The 11,364-nt window shown below is 58.2% G+C and overlaps 4 protein-coding genes across 4 annotated transcripts; 2 read left to right on the top strand and 2 right to left on the bottom strand.

The window, feature by feature from the left end:
* Positions 1-782: 782 nt before the first annotated feature.
* Positions 783-1,084, top strand: SPSK_08175 (uncharacterized protein; the record flags this gene model as incomplete). Its single annotated transcript, XM_016734813.1, has 2 exons — positions 783-939; positions 1,002-1,084. The coding sequence occupies 2 exons, from the start codon at positions 783-785 to the stop codon at positions 1,082-1,084; spliced, it is 240 nt and encodes a 79-aa protein (XP_016591189.1).
* Positions 1,085-1,948: 864 nt separating this feature from the next.
* On the bottom strand, positions 1,949-2,488 carry SPSK_08038 (uncharacterized protein; the record flags this gene model as incomplete). Its single annotated transcript, XM_016734689.1, has 1 exon — positions 1,949-2,488. The coding sequence occupies one exon, from the start codon at positions 2,486-2,488 to the stop codon at positions 1,949-1,951; it is 540 nt and encodes a 179-aa protein (XP_016591188.1).
* A 2,904-nt stretch (positions 2,489-5,392) lies between these two features.
* On the top strand, positions 5,393-8,930 carry SPSK_06920 (TAG lipase; the record flags this gene model as incomplete). Its single annotated transcript, XM_016733590.1, has 2 exons — positions 5,393-5,668; positions 5,727-8,930. 2 exons carry the CDS (start codon positions 5,393-5,395, stop codon positions 8,928-8,930), a joined length of 3,480 nt encoding a protein of 1,159 aa, XP_016591187.1.
* A 436-nt stretch (positions 8,931-9,366) lies between these two features.
* SPSK_07378 (uncharacterized protein) lies at positions 9,367-11,052 on the bottom strand (the record flags this gene model as incomplete). The annotated part of the gene is made up of 1 exon (XM_016734042.1): positions 9,367-11,052. The coding sequence occupies one exon, from the start codon at positions 11,050-11,052 to the stop codon at positions 9,367-9,369; it is 1,686 nt and encodes a 561-aa protein (XP_016591186.1).
* Between the last annotated feature and the right edge of the window lie 312 nt (positions 11,053-11,364).

Raw genomic sequence — 11,364 nt, 5'->3', positions numbered from 1 at the left:
CGAGAGTACCATCCCCAACATGTAGCCAAGGCGTACATATATAAGAGGCAAGGAGCCAAGAAGCTAAGGGGCCAAGAAACGGACAGCCGACAATGTACAATTGTGGGTGATCATGTGGGCGGACAAGATGATGAGAGACAGGGTGGCCACCGTACATTTTATGATCCCCAAAAGCTTATTTTGGTCTCGGACAAGTCGTTTTCCCGGTATGGTAGGATCGTTCCTTCAAAAAGACTTTTGGTGAGATGTTCATCGTATTGATTTGTCTAGATTGTCGAAAAAGCAGTCCAGGAAAGTCTAGAACCCTCCTTCGACAGCGGGAACGAACCACAAGACGATGGAGATAAAAACACCAACGAGGAGGATCGGACAAAGAATAATACAGTAGGATAGATATGCTGTTTGTCGGACTCCTGCAGGAGCCAATATAATCGGCTCATCTATTTCGCACTCACGGACATGTCCGCACATGGTCATCCCGTCAGCAAGCCATTAAATCATATTGATATGGTGGGATAGCAGGTCAACGTCACCAGGGCCCATGAACGGGTGGCTTCATATCACGATAGAGGAAAGACGTGGAAGGTCGTTGGACGTCACGGCTAACCGTGTGTACTTGAATATAAATACGTCCAGTCAAAACCTCCCATGATTCTGATTTTCACTCATCTTCATCCTCTGCAAAGCACTCATCAGCCATCAGCATCTAAGCAAACATCTTCATCTTTCAGTTCATCCAGTTCCATCTGTCCCCCCCTACCCCTCCCAAAGCAATTGTCAACATGAAGTTCAGTCAAATTCTGGTCACCCTTTTCCTGGCTGCCACGGCCCATGCTGCCGTCGCCGATGTCCAGCGTGGCTGCGAGGACCGCTGCCTCGAGGAGAGCAACAACTGTGCCCGCCAAGACCACCGCGAGCACCGCTGCGAGGATGAGTTCCGTACGTATCTTGAGTCCGCAAAGTAGGACTACGACTCTCAGTGCTGACATTCCATCTGCTAGACCGCTGCGAGGACCGCTGCCGCAGAGACCACGACCATGATCACGACCACGATCGCGATCGCGGTCACGACCACCACCACTAAATGTGTTTTGGAAGAGATGATGGCCCTATTTCTCAGAGTCGCATAATGGCAAGGACAACAGAAATCGGGCGAAGAGAACCAACATTAGCTGGCCACTCACAATGTCTGTGGCAGAAGTTATCTAGTGAAATACAAATGTGTCTCGGCCGGTTGGAAGAGAGCACACACCAAACCCTGTACAGCAAATAAACACCACAAAGCATAGTCATACTGTAAATGCCTTTATCAAAAAATAAACCAGGTCGACTAACCCCACATGTCTTGTCCAACATATTGTGTAGTCGAAAGAAACATTGAAAGAAATAAAGTGCACAAAACGGGGGCTGCTGTAACCTTGTTCCTATAAGACACGGGGATTTGCCGGTATGCCTACTGGCAGACCGTTCTCTTCTGAACCATATAACCAATGGACATTGTATGTAGCCCGTTTCAATTCGTTTCCCTTCCACGATGTTGTATTTTCCGCGACAACGTCGGCTAACGCATAAATGCAACAACGGTTCTCTCGTGAACGCTCCGAATCTCGTTAGCGTCGTGAATCCATTCTGGGTATCATCGCAAACAGTGCTGTATCGTGCAGATCTTTGGTAGGACTGGCTTTCTTCTTTCCTTACGGCATCTCACGTGTGCCAATTGGCAACTCCGTATGTCAAGATGCAGGGGGGGGTTAATGTGCTTTCTCGCCGAGGCCAGCTTCGGAAAATACCCGGCGCTGGCCCAGCCATTGGCCAGGCTGTATGGAATCCCCTTCGAGTTTGGGGAGAGAGTCTGACTTCCATGCAATACCTTTGCAACTCGTGAGGTTAGTATGTCTGGCTCTTTCCCACGGTGCGGAGGCGATGGACAGGTACGCCGTAGCATACCCTATTGTTGTGACCGAGAAATGTCAACCTTGTCATGGAATCGAGGAGGCGAGCCGACGATCTCGGGGAATGCCGAGGACTGGTAGCTATGGTGGATGGGCCTTTTTCGCAGCTTCGAGTCGATGATTGTCGGTGACATCTTCTTTGACCAGCGGGCCACCGACGTGGCTGATTTTGAGGCGCGGCGGGCGGCTTGGGTTGCGTTGCCACCGACCATCGACACGGCCTCCTTGAACCGAACGCTGCACGAGGACCGGCGGCCCAAGATGTCATCAATGTTGATGCCGTCTTGCAGAGCTTTCATGTCGCTGTACGACACCGTCGGGGGTAGACCAACGCTCTCCAGGATGTCTGCATTTGCACTGCGGCGGCGGTCAGAGTGCTTGGTGTGCCGCGGGCGAAAGGGAACTGGCTTGAAGTCTCGCGATGTTGGGACGCAGTCCATCTCGTCGTCGCTGAAATAGAGCATTTTCTGCTGGGCTGCGCCATTGTTTATGGTACTGCGGCGGCCGACGCCACGGGTAAAGATATCACAGAGCATGGCCGTGTCTTGACGCCAGTGTATGAAATGTCGAGTGTTGTACGGATTGTCAGGTGTTGTGAGAAGATGGTGACGAGAAAACGAAGAATGAAGACCGTTGGAAGGAAAAGAGAGCAAGAAATGGGAGATATGGCCTTTGGTTGTGAGGCCCCCCCTTGAACGACTGGCGAGGAAGGTACGCGTACCGCTCTTTCCTTGTGATTTCCTCGAGACTAGCCAATTCACTGAAGTGCCACAAAGAGAAAGAACCCAAAGCGGAAGGCGTGCCGTGTTGCAAACGACACAAAGGATTAAAAAAGGAAGTCACGATTGCCATAGTAAGCTAGCAATTGGGCTTACTTATGGAAATCGCGACGAGGAGAGGGAGGAAAGCAATAGAGCGACAAAGCAAAAACACGTCAATCTCATTTCTCCCTGCACCCCTTCGCCAGTGTTTCCCGATTGTGGAAACCATCAAAGCGGCTGCTTTTCCAATCAACATGACCTGGAATGTGCGTAGGATTCTGCATGAAAGTATTGGTCCTCGTCTGTTTTAGCAATTTCGAGTCGTCGACTGTGTGTAAGTGATCACGTGACAATAAAAGGTTGAAGACTCGCCGCCAAAATATTCAGAACAGTTTAAAACGTGGCGACATGAGCATCGCGACTCGTGCATTGAATGCCCTCCTCGTCCTCCTGCACCACGCCGTCCTCATCTCCTGCCGCAACATCTACGCGGCATATACCATGCGGGCGCCAATGACAGCACACGTTGGAGTCGTGCTGGGCGCGAACTGAGACGACATTTTTGTGGGTATGACGCGCCTCTGGATGTGGAAACCTCCCTGCAGCATGCTTTAGGTATCATGCAGCTTTCGCAGCTCCACGGAGAGTTGAGAAGAGATGAACAGAGGGAGACGACGGCTCTGGCGAGATGTTGGCGCACGCTTTGTCTCCAATTACGCCGTACATTGTCGAGTCTTGCTGGAGCCACTCAAGGCTGCGGAGACAACCAGCCTTTCAGCCCTCCGCATCTCAGATTGACGTCGTGCTCGTTCTTGACGGAGCACGTGCACAACGCCATCACCATCCCAACGACGGAATTCGCTGGTCTATCATAGTGTAAGTATAGCCTAGCTATGAGTACATCGCATAGAGCTCCGTGAACAAGGACGGGAAAGCTGTATCTGTTAATAGCAAGGCGAGGATATTATCGGTATGTTAAGGCGGTTTTCTAGCAGTTAGTAGCCCAAGTCCGTACGCCTACCTGTTCTTCGTGACGGGGTCTCTGCAAATCCTGTGAGCACTTGGCCTGGACATTCGTCCAACAACGGCGACGTGATCCTGGAGCTTCTCAACTCCCTGAAAAAGAACAGCAATTCCGGTAACGAGAGTAACCATGCGAGCTGATTACATCGCCCAAAACTCGAAAACATCCACGGCTCTTTGCGTTGACACCTGATTTGTAGCGGATTACTATGTTCTACTCGTGATGGTGTCTTTGAAGGTAAGTGGTTGTAGCATACCATATGCTGAACGATGATGGTCGCGGTTTGGTGTGTGATGGTAAGGCAATTTCAAAGACGCCATGTGAAAGCTGAGAGCTGTCTGTTCTGGGGGTGAAAGAAACGTGGACATGAAGTCGATTTTGACGTCTTATTCGTCAACATGTATTGACTTCCTTTTCGTACAAAACTGAACAGTTTCAATGAAAGTATTATTACAAATTATTATGACAGCGCCTCGTGGAGAGGTGCAACAGATTTGATGAGTTTCCCGCGCTCACCGCCCAATGCCGCGACGATATACCGCACTTGTATTTTTACATGTGAAGGCTGGCATCACGATGCTCCCACACGACGTAAGTGGGTACTACCTGATTCGTATTCGTGGGGGTTGCGGCTTCCGAAAGCGGAAATAGACGACATACGGGAAGGTGCCAGATGGCAATGATCCGAACGATACGACATTGTAATTACCTAGCAAACGTTGTGTTGAACATTGCCAAAGACCTTCATTTCCAATGGAGAGGTGATCAAAGTAAGAATCGAAAACAGCGGTTTACATGTACGTTCATGACAGCATCCTGTCAGAGCAGTGAGGCTGGCTTCTTTTCCCCAGTTTCTGTTGTGGGGAGTTGCAGTGAGACGCAACTCAAAAAATTAGGCAGGAACGACGGGCAAATAGCCCGGAAGCACCTGAGCTGCCCTGCGCCCAACAAGGGACAGAATCTGGGGCACAGGAAAGTGGCAACTTGCATTCCTGCCTCACGGCCGGGATCAGTCAGACACGCACGAACTTGGCTGTATTTCCGTGTTATTGGGGGCCGCTGATTGGCTTAGAGCAGTTCGATGACGGTCAGCTGTGGGTAAAATTGCGGCTCGTGACCGTACTATTTTGGCGGGTTGCGCTCTGATGGGGCAGTCACTCGTAGTCACTCACCGCTACCGGCCGCACCTTCCCTCCAGCATCGCAGCAGATCAGCCAACACTGACATAACTTTGGCAGTTTGGGTTTTGGGTGCATCTGATCGGCGTCTCCCGACAACCCTGCAAAAGCATGGCTCGCCTTCATGACGACCACATACCCCGGCGCCACAAGCGGACACGATGGCATAAATCTCCGAAGACAGCTTTCTGCCACCCACAGTGTCTGAAGACAACAGACTGCAGTTGACGCCAGGGAGGACTCAATTTATCGCACTACGCTTGGATCTCGATCTAGATTGCGTTCCTGGACGGCATTCCGGCGACCCAACTACCCTCTCGCCGACAACTTGTCAAGTACTTCAGTGTGTATGGCCATGTCCTTTCGGCCGTCAATCTCACCTTCTACGCGACATACGTCTTCTTGGATCAGTCTTGAGTGTATCCTGCCTTCGTCACCAACGCTTGTTCTACCACATCTACCACAACGCCTCATAGCATGGGAGACTTCCTCCTCTTGCCACGCGAGGGCGGCCGCGACGGCGACGCAGCGTCGAACGGTCTGCCCTCCATCCGAAGCCTTGCCGGCCTGCTGAAGCGGGCTCGGGCGCAGCAGAGCGCACCAAAGCCTGCGAATGCCACCCGGCGGATACCGTCTCTCGCCACACGCCTTTCCGAGTCGTTACAAGCTCGCGTCAACCAATCTCGGGAAGCGCGCCGGGCATCGCAAGAGCGCCATGAACGCCAACAGATCCTCGAACTGCGGATGGCCAATGTATGTTGCTGCGTGCCAACCTTCTCTCGTCTCTCGTATCCCACTGACCACCGTGCAGGCCACAACCTACCAAGAGTGGGAAGCAGCGGCGCATCTGCTGGACGAGCTCGACGAACACGAAACATGGAAAGCCAGCAGCGACAGCGACGAGTTCTACAACCCCGACCTCGTCCAGGCGCGCCTCAAGGACCTTGAAGATGCCCGCCTCTCGTCCGACATCCGCCGCATGATGCACCTCGTCCGCACGGCCCTGTCGCGCGACGTCGGCGGCATCAGCAGCGCCGGCCTCTACAGCCACACGCACACCGGCACGAAATACCTCGTCGAGCGCTATGCCCAGGCCTCGGTGGACCTGATCCATGCCCTCGTCGACCGCTCGCGCAGCGCGGCGGCGCTGCCCAAGGGCCTGACGCACCGGGAGATGCTGGACCAGCTGCTGTTGGCGCGCCGCAGCTACGGCCGCAGCGCTCTTGTGCTGAGCGGCGGCTCCGTGTACGGCATGGCGCACATTGGCGTCATGAAGGCACTCTTTGACCGCGGACTGCTGCCCCGCATCATCTCGGGCACGTCGGCCGGGTCCATCGTTGCGGCTGTCGTGTGCACGCGGACAGACGAAGAGATCCCGGCGCTGCTGACGCGCTTTGCCCACGGCGACCTAGCCGTGTTCACGGACAAGGACAACCCGGACTCGTGGCTGACACACATTGGGCGTGCCCTGCGCTACGGTGCGTGGCACGACAGCCGGCACATTGCACGGGTCATGCGCGATCTACTGGGCGACATGACCTTCCAGGAGGCCTTTAACCGCACGCGCCGCATCTTGAACATTACCGTATCGTCGAAGCCGGGGCTGCAGCTGCCGTCGCTCTTGAACTACCTGACCGCGCCCGACGTCATCATCTGGTCCGCCGTGGTTGCGTCGTGCTCCATTCCGGGCGTGTTCGACCCGCGGCCGCTCCTTGTCCGCGATGCCGAGACGGGCGAGCATGTGCCGTGGGATCCGGCCGAGCAGCTGTGGATCGATGGGTCGCTCGACAACGATGTGCCCGTCGAGCGACTGGGCGAGATGCTGAATGTCAACCACTTCATCGTGTCGCAGACGAACCCGCACATTGTCCTGTTTGTGAGCAACACCGAGACGCTGGACGCGCCGCACGACGGCAGCGCATCGTCGTCCGCGCCGTCGATTGGCGAGATTCTGTACACGCTCGGGTGGCTCAGCAAGTCCGAGGCCATCTACTACCTCGAGACGCTGGTGGACATGGGCCTGTTCCGCGGCAGCCTCAGCATGCTGCTGCAGATGCTCAACCAGCGCTACACGGCCGACATCAACATCCTGCCGCGCATGAGCCTGGCCTGGGGCACGAACCTGATTCGCAACCCGACCACCGAGTTTATGCTCGAGGCCTGCCGCGTGGGCGAACAGGCGACGTGGCCCAGCATCTCGCGCATCGAGCAGGCGTGCGCCGTCGAAGTGGCCCTGGACAAGGCCGTGCACACGCTGCGCGAGCGCATCGCCTTCAGCGACAGCCAGGTGAACCTGCGGCGCTTCTTTACGGGGTCGTACGAGCTCGGCGTGCGCGGAAACAGTCTATATGGCGGGGCGCCGTTGGTGGGCACCACGTGGGACACGGCTGCCGCCATCAACGCCAGCGCGCGTGCCAGCGCATGCACCGTCGACGGCAACGACGGCGACACAGACCCGACGTCGACCAACAACATGATGTCGCCGCTGGACGGGCACCACCTGACGCCCACCTCCCGCCGCAGCCGGTCGCCCGTGGCGCACCGCCACAGCCAGCACCTCCACAACCAGCTCCTGAGCCACAGCCACCACCGGCAGCACAAGCGCCGCGGCTCGGGCGGCAGCATCCAAATGTCGGCCCGCCGGCGGCACAACCGCCACGCACTGGAGACGATCTTGAGCGAGGACAGCGGCGGAACGCAGGACTCGGACGCGCATCTCCTGGCCGACGATGGCGGTCTGTCCCTCGCCGTCCGTCGTGGCATGGCTGATATGAACCTGTCGGCGTTCTTTGATAACAAGGACGGCGGCGGCGGCGCTGGGGGCAGCGACGGCGACGGCGGCAACGGCCGCCCCCGCCTGACGCACAGCGTGAGCTACTATGGCGTGCCGCCGCACACGTCGTCGTCGCAGGTGGCAGGTGCCGGCTACAGCCACCACATTCCCAGCCAGCTCCACCAACGCTCACCCGCAGCGTACCGTGGTGCAGTGAAGCAGAACAGCCTGCAGCAACTGCCCATGCCGACGCCGGCCTCTGCCTCTACGCAGACGCCGTCGCCGACGACGTCGTTTACGCGCAAGGGCTACAACTGGGGGTTTGGCGACCGGTCGGTCGGCGGGTTGACGCCGTTTGCCCAGTTCGGGCCGACTGACAACGGCGACGGCGCGGCCGACGAAGACGACGGATCGCCCGTCCTGCAGATGAAGGCCCAGCAGCGGCGGCAGCGGCGGAACTCGTCGACGTCCTCGGCCGTGTCTGCGGTGTCGGCCGCTGCCGCCGCCGCCGTGGCCGCCGCACACCACGCCGTGATGCAAGCCGTGAGTGGAGGGGGCGGCGCGAGTGACGCGCCGGCGACGGCGTCCATGACCACACCGCAGTCGCCACGCGCGCAGCGGATGCAGCCCTTCCCGACGTCCGCGGGCGTTGTCCCAAGGATGACACGTGTGTCCAGCACGACATGGTACCCGGGCGTGGTGCCACCGTCCCTCGCGCGTCGAGCCTCGCACGACGAGTCGTCCGAGGAGACGCAAGAGGAAGACGAGGACGACACGAGCGGCGATTGCGACCCGTACGAGGGAGATGGGACGGAGAGCACGACGCATGAGCAGGCGACGACAAAGACGTCCCACACGCCGCCCCGCCCGGTGCGCCTCGTGCGGCGCTGCAAGTCCGTCCCGTCCATGGCTGTCAACGACGGAGGCGCATTGGAAAAGGGCAAACAGCGCTCACGCCACCATCAGCAGCATGTTGCTGCTGCCGCTGCTGCACGTGCCACACCGCACACACCGCACAAACCGCCGTCCACTACGCGGGCACCTTCGCAGGAGTCGGTCGAACATGACCACACCGAGGTGGAGGACGAGGAGGACGAGGAGGACGACATGCTCGACGGTGGCGACGACACGCGTGGCAGCAACTCGGACGTCGACGACGGCGACGTTTTTATGAGCGGTAGTGGTCGGCAAACGCAGAAGCGTCCCCGGTTTCCTGCTGCTGAAACATTATCGAGCGATTGACTCCCTTCGGTTGGGGTTGGTCTTGGTCTTGGCGCGGACAGCAGCGAGTCGGGAGAGGACTGGCACAGCGGCATTGAGCACTCGGACCACAGCAGCCGGCATACCGGACGGCGAAAGACGGTAACGAACCCTGTGAGCAGCAATGACGACGACGGAGCGGGATCATGGATGGACTGGTGAGGCCATGCCGTTTTGACATTTATATACATTTATCTTTGTATATTTGGAGTACACGCGGAGCATTTATGGAATCGAGCATACGAGGACGTCGTTCTACGACAAAGCCACGAACAGGTAGCATTTGGCATGGACTTTATTCAGTACAGCATTTATTGGACGTTTTTTGAAATAAACATTATGCATTAAGGGTATCGTTGTGAGTGGTAAGTGCAGTCCTAAAAAAAGAAAGTCATTGATCGACGCGTTCTATCCTTCGTCAATTCTGCGCCTCCGTCGCCAAGTCGGCGGCAAAGGTGCGTACGGCCTCCTGCAGTTCGTAGTATGTCCGCCCCTCGGCCCAGAAATGGCCGGCCGTGGCCACCTCCTGCGTGCGGAACAGGGGCCGATGTCTTTCTACGGGCTGTCCACGCGAGGCGGCCATCGACGCCGCCGTCAGTCCCGCCGCCCATGTGCGTATCTTTTTCAGCGAGACAAAGCCGTCGGCATCGCCATACACGACTAGTGTCGGGTTGCAGGCGAGTTTGCTGTTGGTGTCGTCGGTGTCACCGTTGTCGTCGTTGCCGTCGGTGGACGTGGTGTCGTCGGTTGCAGCCGGTGTCGTTACTGGCGGTGCTGGCGGTGCTGGCCGCTCTGGCCGCTTCCGCTTGAAGAGACTGCCCGTGGCCGACGCGGCGCCGCTAAAGGACAAGGTCGCGAGGCTGGTCGCCAGGCCGACGGGCGGCGAGACCAACAGGTAGGCCGGACGGACAACCGTCAGGTTCGGCACTGCAGACAGCGTTGTCGACTTGGGATCGTCGTCGTGCGGTGGTGGTGCGGCCTCGTCTTTGTTGCCATGCCGGATCTTGGCCATCCAGCCCGAGACGCGGCGTTGGCTACCACCACTACCACCACCACCACCACCATCACCACCACTTTCTTCGTTCTTGGCGGCATGGGCGTCGAGGTCGTCGGCATGGGACCGCACGTGCGAGTTGGCATGGCCGTTGCCACTGTCGCTTTTGCTGTGGCGATGACTGTGGCCGCGGCCAGGGCGGTGGTCGGCCGATGCCGATCGCCGCGGAGGTGCTGCAGGAGACGAATGGAGAATGTGGCGGAGGGCGCCGCCTGCCTCACCGACCTCGTGGCTCGTCCGCCGCCACTGCGCGTCCTCGTCGGGCCCGCCACCCACGCGCACGCCCATGCTCAAGCGGGCCTCGCCACGGCGGGCTTTGGTGGGCGAGCCCTTGCCGCCCGCGGCTGCAGCGGACCCCGATTCCATCGCTGCGGCAAAGTCGGCGTTCTGGATGGCGGCCCAGCGCGCTGCACGCAGACGCACCTCGGCGGCCGGCGAACCGCGCAGCGGACGGGCAAAGCTGGCCAAGATGGTGGCCAGGGGCGGGAGCAGCGACGTGACCATGGCGCCGTAGGAGTAGCCGGCAAAGAGGAGCGTGGGCGGCGGCGAGGACAAGAGTTGTCTAGATGCTGGGGCCGACGTTGGAGCGGGCGGCTGCGCACTTGTTGCCGCTTCTTTCTCGCCATATGGATCGAGATAGTGCGCAAAGTAGTACAGGAAGCCGGCAATGGTCACGTAGTCGGCGGCCTCGGGCTTGGCGGTCCACGATGTGCGGCCCTGCGGCTTGCGGCCGGCGCCACGAAAGTTGAACGTGGCGACGACAAAGGAGGAGGAGGATGCCGGGGGCTGTAGCTGCGGCTGCGGCTGCAACAGGGTCTGGGCCACCATCTTGACAATCGGGTCGTTGTAGGAGCCGCCCATGGGCCCGTAGGGGTGGGCGACAATGGCGGCATGGCCGCGCCAACGAGGAAGACTCGCAATGGCACTGGGGCTACCCGTAGCTACAGCGAGAACAGACGGCGGCAGGTAGATCCGGCAGTCGAGCGGCGTGCCGTCGTGGATGCTGGGCAGTGTAAGTGTGAGTGTTGGGTCGGGGAGAGTGTCGTCCATGGCGATGGTTAGGTGGTGGGAGTCGTGAGGATCGTGACGTCCGCGAGGAGAAGTGTGAGTTGAGTTGAGGGCGAGGCCAAGATGAGGCAATTGGCAACTGTGGCCGGCCGTTCTTAGAGAAGACGGTGTAGACGATCAATACTGGATGCCTGCCAAGTGCCGTGTGTCTCCAGGGGCATTGCGTGTGTCGAGAGTCCCGGGAGAGGTGGGAGGAATCGGGACGAGAAAGCAGAGGATCGTGGGATTATTGTCAGAACTAAATTTAAGCTGTTGCCTTTGGTGTGACTATGTTTTGGCGTGTCGGCTGGTGGG

The sequence above is a fragment of the Sporothrix schenckii genome (assembly GCF_000961545.1).
Source record: "Sporothrix schenckii 1099-18 chromosome Unknown Cont41, whole genome shotgun sequence".
In the NCBI taxonomy this organism is placed as follows: Eukaryota; Fungi; Ascomycota; class Sordariomycetes; order Ophiostomatales; family Ophiostomataceae; genus Sporothrix; species Sporothrix schenckii.
This window is presented reverse-complemented; position numbering and strand designations above follow the sequence as displayed.